The sequence below is a fragment of the Mesoplodon bidens genome (genome assembly GCF_964165515.1).
Source record: "Mesoplodon bidens genome assembly, chromosome: 13".
Taxonomy (NCBI): Eukaryota; Metazoa; Chordata; class Mammalia; order Artiodactyla; family Ziphiidae; genus Mesoplodon; species Mesoplodon bidens.
This window is the reverse complement of record NC_138169.1, coordinates 85,552,308-85,566,823: the sequence shown is the minus strand read 5'-3', so window position 1 is coordinate 85,566,823 and position 14,516 is coordinate 85,552,308. Positions and strand designations below refer to the sequence as shown.

At 48.8% G+C, this 14,516-nt stretch overlaps 1 protein-coding gene across 3 annotated transcripts in view; it reads right to left on the bottom strand.

The window, feature by feature from the left end:
* Positions 1-14,516, bottom strand: part of CNDP1 (carnosine dipeptidase 1) — a 28,760-nt gene continuing 14,244 nt past the window's right edge. For 2 of the 3 annotated variants that reach the window (XM_081251877.1, XM_081251878.1), the window contains exons 6-12: positions 12,638-12,838; positions 10,167-10,251; positions 7,602-7,762; positions 6,329-6,493; positions 4,754-4,895; positions 1,288-1,435; positions 2-1,100 (exon numbers count right to left, since the gene is read on the bottom strand). In XM_081251877.1, the coding sequence (XP_081108003.1) occupies positions 1,034-1,100; positions 1,288-1,435; positions 4,754-4,895; positions 6,329-6,493; positions 7,602-7,762; positions 10,167-10,251; positions 12,638-12,838 (969 nt within the window). In that variant the 3' untranslated portion in view covers positions 2-1,033. Of the gene's footprint in view, positions 1,101-1,287; positions 1,436-4,753; positions 4,896-6,328; positions 6,494-7,601; positions 7,763-10,166; positions 10,252-12,637; positions 12,839-14,516 lie in introns of all 3 variants that reach the window. The other variant, XM_081251876.1, reaches the window with a different exon arrangement.

Here is a 14,516-nt window from a genome sequence, read left to right as displayed (position 1 = left end):
CTTGCATTTTTTTGTTTGTTTACACTGTCAAATCCAGTCAAGCCAAACAAGATGGTTAACTAAAATGATTAATGAACACAGCATTAGCTGATGGCTTTAAATTTAGAATGTGTTACTGATGTCAGGGTTGATTAGCTCTCTATCTAAAACTGATGCTACTAAAAGCTTTGAGCAATTTATTAGATGTAGTCACTGAGTACAGTTCCAGCAGGGTGAGAGAAATTCTATCAGGATTAATTCTGCTGTGGCGAACTGACATGTGCACAGATGTTGACGAGAGAGCGAGGAGGCCTTCACTGACGGGGCAGGAAGGAAGAAGAAGCTGCAGGAGGGGCGGTCGGTTGGCATCAAGTGCAGCAAAGGTGAAGAGGCTTGGAACTTAAAAAGTGCTCATTTTCGCACAAGGAATCCCAGATGGCATAAGGATATGAATATTGATCACTTCCATTTCAGCACTTTTGAAGGAGCAGGAAAAATAAATGAAGGGGAAGCAAGAGGTTAATGCGGTATCATGCTTTAGTAACTCCTCTAAAAATGAGCCCACGGGGAAATTACAGTAGGCAGTGCTGGAGACCAACATGTTTGTCCATAAGATAAAGGGCACAAGTGGTAAAAGCAAGGGTGATGTAGGATGGACAGTCACCCGCTGGGATGACTGTGTGTCAAGCACTCAGGGGCCTAGAACGCAAACTGCAGTGATTACGCCAATCAAATTGCAAGCGGAGAATCTCGGCAGAGACTTGTCCTCATCCTGAAGGGTACCGTGAGTCCAGGCCTGGGGCAGCCACAGCAGGACTCAGGGAAATCAGGTCGTTGAAGGCGGCTGTAGCTTTAGAAAGGTGTGCACGGTGACACAAAACCACGTCCGATGTCTGCGCCTTGGAAATATTTTATTACTGGTCCAAATGTCCAAGGGAAAACATTATTTTGGGGACCAAATTCTTCTGGATAGTTAGATTTTGTTCCTGCCCAGGGTTGTGTGAAAGGGGATCTGTGAGTAGGTCAGGCCTAGGCTGGAAGGTTCCTACCCTGATTAATGCAGCTTAGCCATCTCTAGGAAAAAGGCAGCAAATACTTTGGATCCCTCTATGTAATTCCACCTAACAAAAGAAAGAGAGAGGGACACTGTTATTCCCATTCAGATGACAGAGGGAAAGTAGTCTACAGTTTAAACAGGAAGACTTGATGACAGAAATTGCATCTGAAGTATGCAGCCTGTCTGGAGGTGACCGGTGTGAGGACCCAGGCTTGTGCAGTGAGGGGGGCGTGCCTACAGGACTCACTAACCTGTTGATTTTCTCATTCTGAGAGTGCTCTCCGTCGTCAACAGCGCCCAGCGGGAGCATCATCACACTCTTCTGGATGGTATCCTGGAATATTTTGGCAACGGGTATGGTTGATCCATCTCGGATCATGTCTGGCTCTGTCCCGAACACTGAAACACAGGAAAAGAAGGCATTTGAATAAAATAATGACAAGACTACCCCCAGTAATCTCCTCAAATGTAGTGTTTGCTTTGCCTTTTTCTTCTTTTTTTTTAATCATTAAATTTGATACTTGGGTTCGGTAAGCTTCTTGATTTCACATAATTTATATTCTAAAATCATCAATAGGGCTTCCCTGGTGGCGCAGTGGTTGAGAGTCCGCCTGCCGATGCAGGGGACACGGGTTCGTGCCCCGGTCTGGGAAGATCCCACATGCCGCAGAGCGGCTGGGCCCGTGAGCCATGGCCGCTGAGCCTGCACGTCCGGAGCCTGTGCTCCGCAAGGGGAGAGGCCACAACAGTGAGAGGCCCGCCTACCGCAAAAAAAAAAAAATCATCAATAGAGTCAAGAAGAAAACTGTGGTTGCCTTCTTTACAATTATCTACTTTTAAACTTTTTTTTTTGGTCATGCAGCATGCGGGATCTTAGTTCCCCAACCAGGGATCGAACCTGTGGCCCCTGCAGTGGAAGTACAGAGCCTTGACCACTGGACCACCAGGGAAGTACAATTATCTACTTTTTTAAAAATATTTTTAAATTTGTATTTTGAACTAATTTTATACTTACAGAAAAGTTGCGAAAACAGTACAGAGTTCCCATATATCCTTTACTTTCCCTAATGTTAACATATAAGTATTGTACAATTATCAAGAATAGGAAATTAACATTGGAATAATATTAGTAAGTAGACTCAGACCTGATTGGAATTTTACCACTTTTTCCCTTTTTCTATACCAGGATTGAATCCAGAATCCCACACTGCATTTTGTCATTGCTTCTGAGTCTCTTCTAGTCTGTGACAGGTTCTCAGCCTCTCTTTGACTTTCATGAACTTGACCCTCTTGTAGAGTACTGATCAGTTGTTTTGTAAAATGTCCCTCAGTTTAGGTTTGTCTGATGCTTTCTCATGATTGGAAGAAGTGATGCATTTTTGACAGGGGCACCACAAGATGGTATACCCACTTTTATGGCTGCCCCATGAATTAAATATTGGGAAGGTGGGACTTCTTTGTTTTTTTGTTTGTAACCAATATACAAATAAATAGCTGTACTCGACTGTCACCTGAATGTCTCAGCGTTTGTGCTCAACTTTCAAGGTATCCCAGGAAATAGTTTTAAAGGATATCCTAGGGTCTGGAAAGAGATGAGTCCAAACCTTCTAGGCTAGAGGACAAGTTGCTGGCGACCGAGCAGGAGTGAAAAATGAAACAGTCGCAAGAGAGAGCGTGCCCGACCTTCTTTACCCACAGAGCAAGGCGTGACTGTGAATAAAGATGATGGACTTTGTTAGCAGAACTGGTCCAGCACAGAGACAGGCCCAAAGGTGCCCACGCTTTCCCGCACGAGGACGTCGGGCCTTGCCATCTCACCCGCACGCGTCTCTTCGGCGACGTCACATGTATCCTCCTAACCCTTCTTCCTCTTTTCTTCACTCCAAAATTGGCAAAATGCTGCGATAATTGGGACGGGGGAATGATTATGCAGAGAAGCACGGCTCTAGGTCTTGGACTTGTCCTGTGATTGTTAATGTCTGTGTCCCTGTAGTGATAATCCCGACAGAGAGTGAGGGCTCCAAGGAGGTCTGGACCCCCAGTTCCAGCTCCAGCATGTCTGGGGGTGTGGCCCAAGGCCCAGCGGTAACATAGTGCATAGTCTACATAAACACTTGCCAGTGTCTTCCCGCCTAACGTTTGGAGAGACCCCAAAACTCCCCCTGCTTTTAGGAGAGGCCCCCACCCTGCAACTGTTGGCAGTGTCCCATTCCTGCTGCAAAAAAGACTGGCTGTTCCTTCTCCCCGGGCAGCCAGAAGCCCAGGCCTGTGTCCCTGCTCACCAATCATGTATCCTGTCCAGGACTTTGAAATACGTGAAGTCAAAACAGGCACTGCTGAGGAAATTACAAATAAAGCTATTCCCTACCTCTGGAGAAGCAGAATGGCATTGTAAAAAGACCGCTGGTTTTAGAGTCGGATAGGCTGGAATTGAGTTTCTCGTGTGTTCTGTAATTTTATACAAGGAGCACATATCCAGGAAGCTTCTTCAGTGGAAAGCTCCCATGGCCTGCCTTGGGGCTGTCTGCAGCAGCCAGGCAGTCCAGGATGGGCTTGTGAAGAACAGGACCACACACAGTAATTAAAGACCCAAACCCATGCCAAGACAGGTCCACGGTTAAAAGCTCTCGGGGGAGACTGTGCTCACCAAACACCCAAGCAAGGACGGTCAAGCTTACACACATACACCCCGTCCAGGGGGAGCGTGGCTCTTGGAGCAAGGCCTTTATGTAGTGGGTCTCGTTTTCTGCTTCATGCTGACCCGAAACCCACACCTCCCTGTGACCAGGAAGAACAAGTCCCCGCAGGGCGGCCCCGTGTCAGCTTGCTCGCTCCACTAAATTTTAGCTCCTTTCTTCATTTTTAATCCCAGAAGATTTCCTTTACTTTCATGCGAGTTCAGCTTTGCCTTTAAAAGGATGTTTTCAAATGTTGGTCATCATTTCCAGGAGTACTGGAGGTTTTCAAGTCCATCATTTTGCCCCAAATTCAAATCTCCTGGTGTGAGCTTAAACCCTGGCTTTGCCACTAATAGCTGGGTGCCCTTCAGCAAATTACTTAATCTCTTCAAGCCTTAATCCGTAAAATGGGGAAAGGCTGCTGGGAAGACTCATGAGATAGAGCGCTGTGCACGGTAATACAGCCCATATAAAAAGGAGAGTCGATACTGAAGTTTTAAATTCGTCTGCCATATCCACTGCTCCACCAGGCACCACCCCCTCTGTAATCTGGAGACTGTCGCACAGAGTGGAGGAAGTCAGAAAGAGAGAAACACACACCGCGTGCTAACACATATACATGGAATCTGAAAGAAAAAAAAATGGTGCTGAAGAACCTAGGGATAAGAGGGAATAAAGACACAGACCTACTAGAGAATGGACTTGAGGACACGGGGAGGGGGAAGGGTAAGCTGGGCCGAAGTGAGAGAGAGGCATGGACATATATACACTACCAAACGTAAAATAGATAGCTAGTGGGAAGCAGCCACATAGCACAGGGAGATCAGCTCGGTGCTTTGTGACCACCTACAGGGGTGGGATAGGGAGGATGGGAGGGAGGGAGACGCAAGAGGGAAGAGATATGGGGACATATGTATATGTATAGCTGATTCACTTTGTTATAAAGCAGAAACTAACACACCATTGTAAAGCAATTATACTCCAATAAAGATGTTAAAAATTTTTTTTAGTAAAAAAATAAAATTATCTGAAGTCCAACCTGTTTTGATGGCTCTTTTTGCCGCAAGATACTGATTATCTCTAATATTTGCAATCCACGGGTGTAGTCCTAGTGTCATAGATACAGTCATCTGGTTGGAGCTATTTCTTTTGGAGAATATAGAGTCAAGATGCTGCTTCACCTAAAAGGAACATTTTCAGGTGGAAGAGAAAATTTCAAGTTATTCTCTCATACCATGAACATACAGTCGTCTTTCATCAAGAAACTAATGAAATCTCAAGCCAACAAATTCAAGTATTTTGGTTTTACCTTAGTTCTTCCGGAGGGTTGGCGTGGAGTGAGCAGGGCCTCCAGGACCGGGAGCTTCGCCAGTGGGAGGAACGCTAGCTCTCACTCGCCTTCCGTCCCCAGACCCTCCAATCCCAGCTCTGACCCTCCCCATCCTCACCAGGGTGTCTGACTGTTAACGTCTGGTTATCATGAATTTTGGTAATTGTGAAACACGATACAAGTACAACTTCTCCACCTGACGGCTGACCACTCTCTTTGGACTTACCAGTACCTTAATGACCCTTATGGGGAATACCACGCATTTGGAAATTTCTGAGAAGTGGGAGCAGTTCCAGGCTAAGCTGTGAAGGACCCTTGTCATCAGCGCCCTTCTCTTCCTTGGCTCTGTTCCAGCCGCTACTCAGGAAATCCTCCAAGAACAACTCCATACTCTAAAATAGTCCTTCCAGGGACGACTTCCCTGATGCTCCAGCAGTTGGGGCTCCGCGCTCTCACTGCCAAGGGCCCAGTTTCAATCCCTGGTCTGGGAACTGGGATCCCACAGGCCGTGTGGCGTGGCAGAAAATAAAAGAAAAAAAAAATCCAGTATTTGCTTCAACCAATATTAATGGACGCCTGTCATGTGGCAGGAACTGTTCTGGGTGCTGGGGTCACAGCTGTGAGCAAGACCAGGACGGTCCTGCCCTCGTGGAATTTATATGTTGTAGACAGAGGGACAAAAAGGGAGGGAGGGAGGGAGGATGGAGAGTATTTTAGGATGTAATCAGCACTGAGAAGACAGTGCAAGGGGCAGTGGGATAGACGGGGTGGGACGAGGTGTTTCCTGAGCTTATTTATTCAGTCTACTTTCTGTTAAACTTGAGGTAAACGGATGGCTGGTGGATAACTGAGACATGCACTCCCTCCAGATAACGAACGTTTTCATTAAAATTGGCTGCTTTCAGAGTGTAGATTTCAGACATCACAAACTGATGACTGCAGCTTGCGATTTCCCAGCTCAGCCCAGCCGCAGGCAGTTAGCTTCTCCATCTGGGTGTAAAACCAATCTTGCCTTCAGAGCTACCATTTAATTTTGAAAAATTTCCCATCGCTCCAACTCCAAACGGTTACTTATCTGACTACTATAATTGCGTATAATTGAGCAAAGAGATTTTTACCGAACAAAATTTTATCAGTTTCTTGACATTTATTCCAGTCCCTTTTGTATTGGAAAAAAAAAAAATGATACTTCAATGAGAACAGCTGAACAGCCCGCTAAACTGTGGCGTGCGGCGCTCAGAAATGGCTCTGCCACTGGGCCCGAGAACAACGCACGCTGGTTACCTGCTTCTCCACCACAGACAGATTCATGTGAGGGACTAGACGGATTGAAAATTTTCCTTTCACTCGGCCAGGGATGACTGTTTTGGCTCCAGGCTCATGGAACGCGCCCTCGATCCCATGAATAGAAAGAGATGGGTATCTCCACAGGTGCATTAGAAGTTCCTCCTAAAGTAAAATAAAATCATTTTACTATATAGAGGAGTGTTTAGTTAAAACGCAGTTGAATTATATTGCTTGTATCACCACTTTCTGTACATCTGTGACACCATTCATGACAAGTTAATTACCACCTTACTTAGATATGTCTGGACTAATAGTACAGGTGGACTTTTCCCTCAGGACCTGAGACCCTCTGCTGCCTTCACCTGCCCTAGCTGCTTCCACTGACAAGGGCCCCTCACCACTCCAGCTCTGAAGTGTGCAGTTAATAGATGGCAAAGGGGCCCTTTCCAAAACTGGGGTTCAATTGTACATTTCTATCCCCAATCATTGCCATGATAACTTATATGCTAAATGCATTTTATTTTCCAGAAGGTTTCAAAGAAATCTACAGACATTTGAGCCAGTGGCCACCAGAGCGCTAGTCTGAGGCAAGAGACATACTTCATAAGAGTAAACTCCCCACTTGTATTCGGCATTTTTCCCTCTCCTGGAGCGTCTGCCCAGGAGCCAGCCAGAGCTACCAAACACCACAGCAGGCAAGGGTTATTTTTGTTTGGTTGGTTTTTTTGGTTGTTGTTGTTATTTTAAGGAGGAGGAGAAGTAGAGGGAAAAGAACGAAATCTACATTTACCAGTAGCCAGTGCTTTGGGCTCTGGGTTTACTTACTACACTCAAACAGCAATGTAGCAATTTACACATTAGCCCCGTAAAGCTCTTGGTTTTGTCTTTTAAAAAATGAATAATTAGGGGTCTTGGAGCTGAAATGATCTCAGACTATTCTCAACCTTTAAACAGATAGGAAGCTCAGCTCACTGGCTGAGGGCTGGCATGAGGATGAGTCTCATAAGCCAGTTTGGAAACGCACAGCTGTGAAGTGAATCACTGCCCTGTGGTTAGGCGCCTGAGGCCAGTGCCAGACGGACCCCAAGAAAAGGACCAGTTGATCTAGACCACGAGGACCACGAGGTTTTGTGAAGGGAAACCTGCCCCTGATTAGCATGTGCTCTCAGCTCCGAGATGTGCAGAGCAGCAGCGCATAGCAAACTAGGCACTGGGAAAATACGGGTTTTCATCGCTCCTCTTTCAGGTTACCCGTCAACGTGGGACCTACCTTGGTGTCAAACAGAAATTTCTTAACCTGGCTGCTGTTCCGGTACTCCTCGAGGTCCAGATCGATGGCTTCATACGTTCTCTTTTCCTCCTCTGTAACAGGAGCCACGTGGTCATAGATTCCAGGGATCAGAATTCGACCAGAAGAGTCCACCAGGCTGCCTATGAGAGACACACAGGAGACAAAGGCAGGTGGAAGCTACAGGTGCGTGGGGTCCTGGCCCCGGAGCAGAGCCTCAGGGACCCTCCTGGGGCTGCAGCAGGCCTGCGACCGGCCCTGGGCCCTACAGCAGAGCCACCTGTCAGTAGCTCACCTCCCAGAGGTGACGGTGGGAGAGAGGAGCCAGTCACCAGGAAGACTCGGCCTGCGTCAGACCCGTTCTAACGTCCACCTTGTCGACAGAGGGATGGAAGCACTCGGCCCTGCAATCAGGTACATGTGGAGTGACTCACCTGTGTTACAGGCAAGTTCTCAGCTGCACTCTTACATCACAAACAAGGTTCCTTGTTTAGTTTTATCTTACCCTGAGTTAAAAAGTAATGTGTTCATAAGAAAAAAATCTTTAATATATATGTAGGCGAATATACGTACAAACCGAGAAACTGAAAGTCATAGTTCCTCTCAACCTCTCTCCCCTACACACACCACAATAATATAATAAATACTCATCTTTAATCAAAAACGTAACAGCCTTGAGGTCTAGTCTACGAGCCACGTCATAACCATGAAAGCTTTCGTAGTGGCGAAGCAGATACACCGCTCTGTTATTTGTGAAAAAGTTTGGGGATTAACAGCAATGAGTGAAAAATCATCAATGAGCATCTATAAAAGAAGCAGATGCTGGGATTGGGTAAACACGCTTGCTGTCTTGAGAAAGGACCTACAGTAAAGGCCCAATGCAACCAGAAAGTAGACTAAAAGTAAAATGACGGAAATGTCTCCAAGGCAGCTAAATTCATCTTTAGTTCATCTGGGGCCTTTTATTCAAGCGAAGGCACTTCATAAAAATACGTGCCACATGCTTCATGTGATTATAACCTGACAGTGTCAGAAAATTACTGTGAAGCACTGTATTTTCAAATCTTTCTGTTAACGTCGACAACCGCAAAGCACAGGGCAGAGGGCCCTGTGAGACCCAGGGCATCACACCTGGCTGTGTGACACCTGCCGTGTTCTGGATGCCACATGAACACAGGGGACCCACCCGCACTGAAGACCCCGCCTTCCAGCAGGAGGGCACGTCTCTGACCACATGGGGCTGAATAACAAGCGTGACCCCATGAGTGGACGGCAGGTGGTTCGGCCTGTGTAGACAGAACTAAAGACAAAGTAAACATCCACCAAAATCTGCAGGTGGCAGTCGTGTGAAATTGTAAGGGGCTTCCCAGTGCTTTGAGACGATCACAGAAGGCGAAGCCCTGAGGTGTGAGGATGTCAAGGCAGCAAACCACGAGGAGAAGTCTTCCCCACCTGGTTCTCAGCCACATCCTCCTCGGCCCCCCTCCAGCGCCCCCAGGACTTCTCCAAGCCTTCTAATTAATAAGATTAACATGACCCTGTGGGGAGCAGACAGGGACCCCCTTCACTGGGTGTAACACACACAGAGCAGCAGGACGACACCACCGACACCACCGCTGGCTCCCAACTTGACGCATAACGTCAGTCAGTGGACCTGCTGGAAGAACGTCTTAGGATGACGTATGTGATCATTTCTGGTTTGTTCATCTGCTTCACCAAATGCTCCATAGCTCATAAGGTAAAAACTGTAATGCAACTACCGTTAAAGAACAAATATTCTTTGTTCTTTAACGGTGAGAAAGGTGAGAAAGATCCAGGTATTGCGAGGTCTGAGGCTTATGTAACCTGAAAACCTCTTCTTTAGAAAGAACCAAATTGTGACTATGAACGCACGCAGTGTCCCTGCCAGGACTGTGCAAGCGAGGCCCTGGAGATGAAGCCTCCTTCAATTCCGGGATCCACCCGGAAGCTGGGCTGTCCGAATGTAGGCAAGAGCTCCAGGTGAGTCAGGTGGGCAAGCTGCCTCTCTGGAAACACACACACACACACACACACACACATGCACGCACACACACGCACACACACACACACACACACACGACTCCCGCCTGCATCCACCGGGCCCACCACCTGAGGAGGTCACGGGTAGGGGCAACGAGCAAACTCACTGGCGTCACTGAGCCACGTGGGACCACAGGGACTCACAGGAAGGAAGCCAAGAGGTGTGGGTAGATGGGGCACCAACTCTGGATGCTTCTCCAGAAAGGTCTCTCTGCCACTGTCCTCAAGTACAGCCAGATGTGTCACAACATCCAGTGAACGGAAAGGGGGTGGACTGAGGAAGGCTTTCAGTCCATGAAGAGAAACAACGTGGACGCAATAAGCCTAAGAAACGTTTAGCCAAGGGGGAAGCTAAGACCGCGGTCCTCCTCCGCTCCACCCTTATTCAGGGCTGGCCTGGAAACCAAGCGGGAGACAACTGAGTCAAACAGAACTACGTTAGCAGATTGCTTGATGCTTAAAAAGTGAAACGGAAGAAGACATTACCAAGAAGAGCGACCAGATCTGCCATCGGTTCATTAAGGATTCCACCAAAGGTCCCCGAGTGGAAGTCCTGGTCTCTGCACTTCACCTGCAAGACAGGGAACGGGAAGACAGTTGCTTTCCGCCGTGGCTGCTCAGAGACACCTTTCACCGGGCGGCAGACCCGCCCCGGGTGGCCCTCAGGGCTCAGGGGTCAGCTGACGTTGTCACCACCGTGCTTCTGTCACACGATGTGGAGCGTCTGCCCCCCACGTCTTCAGGACCCACTGAATTCCCCGAAACCGACCTCAGCCCCAACCTTGCCACCAACAGCACCGAATCCCACACCACCAGCCCCTCCTCGGCCTAACGACTGACGTGTAACGCAGTTGCCTTCCTCTTGGTTTCACGCCATCTCTTGCTGAGCCCTCCTTCCAGAAACATTCTCCAAGAAACTTTCTTCTCCTTGTGCTTTTCCTGCCTGCAGGACCATTCTACTTACGTCTCCTCTGATAACTTCTTTTCTGTCTTTTCGCCCCCCAGCTTAATCCTTGGATCACTCTACACACAGAGCTGCAAGGCCCACAGGACCTCCTTTACAACCTCCAGACTCTCAAGGCTCCTTCCGTAGGTCTGACCTTTGACCTGCTCACAAGACCTAAAGCTTCTAGTCGCTTACGGTACATAACACTCTGGGTGTGCTCCCAGCTTCTGAACTTGAGGAGGTCTAGAAGAGAACATCTTCTCTTACAATTACTTCCTCCTAGCTTGCCATTTCCAAAACAAGGAGAGATGCCAGTCCTATAAATCTATCCCCTTAAAATGATGTCGGGGACTTCCCTGGTGGTCCATTGGTTAAGACTTCACCTTTCAGAGCAGGAGGTGCAGGTTTAATCCCTGGTCGGGGAGCTAAGATCCCACATGCCTCGTGGCCAAGAAACCAAAACATAAAACAGAAGCAATATTGTAACAAATTCAACAAAGACTCTAAAAATGGTCCCCATCAAAAAAAATCTTTAAAAAAAAATGATCTTGGATTTCTCCCAGGCACACTATGTCCAATCGGTTCCCAAGTTCTAACGAGTTTGGGTTTTTTAATTCTCTTTGACCCATTCCGTCTCACCTTTCCTGCCCGGCTGGCCCTTCTCTGCCTCTATCACCATCTTTAAAGCCCTGCCAGGTGAATCTTCCATTTAGTCACTGTAGCTGAAGACCTCTAATCTCATCAGGCAGTGATGCTAACAAAGCACTTTGGGGTTGCAGAGCCCCACCTCTGAAATCTTTTGCCGCCTTATCCCACCTCTGCTCACAGCTTCCCTCCTCCTGGCCCCCTCATCACGAGCCTGCCCTCCCCCGTTCTTGGCCACAGCAAGACGTCCAGTCCCTCGACCCATCCAAGACCTCCCCACCTCTCGTCCTCCTGTCCTTCTTTTCTCCCCATTCAACCTGAACGCCCCTGTGCATCCCTTCAGCCTCTCCGTGGGCGGCGTCTTGACTGACTTCGTCTCCTCCATCACACCATCGGGCACAGCCTAAGCCCTGGATCAACCCTGCCCACTGGGGCGTCTCCACCACCAGCTCCTGAGCACAGCTGCAAACGATATCCCACTGCTCGGACAGGAGACTAAACACCCTCACCTGCCCGCCAGCCACTTCTTCGTGCCCACCTGCTCCCCACAGAGACTACTTCCAGCACGTCTCTGCAGAGAAACTTCCTTGCGACTCAGCGGTAGAAAGAGGCCAACGACCGCGAGACGTTCCACGGCCTTCACACCTCGGACCCCGCCCTGCTTCTGCAGCTGCCCGGGACCCCCGCGGGAGAGCGGAAGCCCTTCCCGGCTCAGGATCGCACCCGCCCTCCGGCTCTCATACACACCCCCTCCCCTTTGCAGTTTCCGGCTGCTCTATGAGGGAGGACTTTCTGATGCTAAATTGCAGACTCCATCACAGCTTGTCTGCATTAATAGAAAAGGAGCAGGAAGCAGACTACATGTCAGGGCGGAACTCGAGGTTGCTTTTAGTGATCACAGCAAGCCTGGCAGGATTACTGTGCTCACTTCAGAGGTAAGGAAACAGGCGCAGAGGTTAAGGTGCGCTCAAGGCTGTTCGTGGATGAGCCAGACCTCGGGTGCCGGCCTTGTCAGTGCTGGCACCCCTTCTCTTTCCGTCCCATACGAGGTTGGCAGAGCAGGTAACGCCCGCTCACGGCATCCCGATCAGGCGGTCAGTCTCCTAACCCCAGAGCCCCCGTGCCTGCCTCCAAATTTCACAGCTGGAGCTCCTAAAACGTGGTGAGTCACAAACCCCTCTGAATCCTCTCTCCAGAAAAACGTACACAGCACATGCGTTCACGGCTGGGGGGCTCCATGAACTCCCCCAGTCCCGAGACCCCGTGACCCCCCGGGGCCAGGCCCCCGGGTCGGTGTCTGCTCTGTGTCCTCCCCACCGGGACCCGGGCACGGATCCACCTCCAGGCAGCTGCCGTTGGCAAGTACCTCCACCATGAAGTAGCTGTTCCCTCGCGTCCCATACGTGAGCACGGGCGTCCTCTGGCTGATCCACAGGTTGTCTGAAATCACGATGTAGTCTACGCTTGAGAAGAACCCGGCCTTCTCTTTCTGGACAAGTTCCTCCAGGGCAAGAGAACCAGCCTCCTCCATCCCCTCGATGATAAATTTGACGTTCACGGGCAGATCCTGAATTAACAGTAGAGCAAACCACGCTGTCAAAAAAAGTGGACACCTTGCCCTTTCACCTTTTAAAATGCGGGATTTGTTTGCATGTAACTTAAACACACTGAATTATTATATACATTCCCAAAAGCTCTGTTTATAACGAAGGAGGTTTTTTGTTTTTGTTTTTGTTTTTTTTTGCGGTATGTGGGCCTCTCACTGTTGTGGCCTCTCCCGTTGTGGAGCACAGGCTCCAGACGCGCAGGCCCAGCGGCCATGGCTCATGGGCCCAGCCGCTCCGCGGCACGTGGGATCTTCCCGGACCGGGGCACGAACCCGTTTCCCCTGCATCGGCAGGCGGACTCTCAACCACTGCGCCACCAGGGAAGCCCCTATAACGAAGGAGTTTTAACTCAGGTTGTGACGGAGAATTCAAGGTAATGGCCAGTGAGCCATCAACCTAAGACTGATGACAGAGGATGTGGGCAGGGCATCCCTAAAGAAAAGGCTGCGTCCACCATACGGGGTTCTGCTCGGCCCCTGCAGAGAAGCCCGTTCCTCCTTCTCCCCAGAAGGAATTTTTCCAGAAAGGTTACTCAATCACAAATCTCTTTTGTCCTCGTAATTCTGAGCATGATAAATGAAAATCTTTCCTTTGAAAGGTTGTCTAATGTTTAAGCCTCAGGATAATTTTCATTTCAAGTATCTGTTATTTTTCAGCTACGAGTTCAATCTGCCTTTTAACTTATTCAAAGGCTTTGATCTTGCGGCAAAATGGACCTTGAGCTTTTCTCTAATATTAGGACATGGAATAGCGCCTTTAGAATTTTTACAATGTGCCTTTCCCCCATTTGGTTTTGATCTTTTTGTATCTGTATAATTTATAACTTCATATCTTTGAGAGCCGTGTGGAGAAGAGAGGTGGATGGCTTTTCCTAGAGCATAAGGCGCGTGCAGGGCGGCGGTGAACAGTTATTCTATGCAGACGAGGCAACGCAAACACACTCATTAGCTCTAATAAGTGGGATTGCCTGGCCCCAGATTAACAAAGGCAGGACGAGTGGAGGATTATGTATTAGAAAATGTGTCCTTCGGTCATTCAGCTGCTTAAGGGCGTTTGGGGATAACAAGTTTTCCAATGCATTCCTTGAATACATTTCTATGTGTCTTAGGAAGTTAAGCTAAAGTTCTGCAACCTTAATATTTGAAAGCTCTTTATTAATATTTAACTAGAAAACAATTCCCAAGAAGTAGCTGGAGAGCCTCAGAATTTTCTGGCAAAATGTGACTCATAAACTACAAGTCAATCTCTATTAAGTGCTGGAGGAGGACGTGGGGCTGGCAGCCAGGCCTGGGCTTTGGGCTCTGCCCTGTCCCCTGACACCCGCGGACCCGTGTCCAGCCATTTCACCTCTCGGCAGCCGCCTTCCCTGTTAATCCTTGCTCTGCGTCTTGGTAAGACGATCCAGTGAGGTGGTGTACCTTTAAGTGCTCCGTCAGCAAGACAGACAGAGGGGATGGAGGGCAGAAGGGAACGAGGAAAGAAGAAAGCAGAGCTCCTGAAGGGCCCAGTACTCGCAGGCTCCGGGGAACCCCTCCGTATTCACTGAACCCACTCAACAAGCCTGGAGATAGACGTGATCATTCCTAGATCACGGATGGGACAGTGAGGCTCCGGGAGGTTAACTGAGTTTTCTCAGGG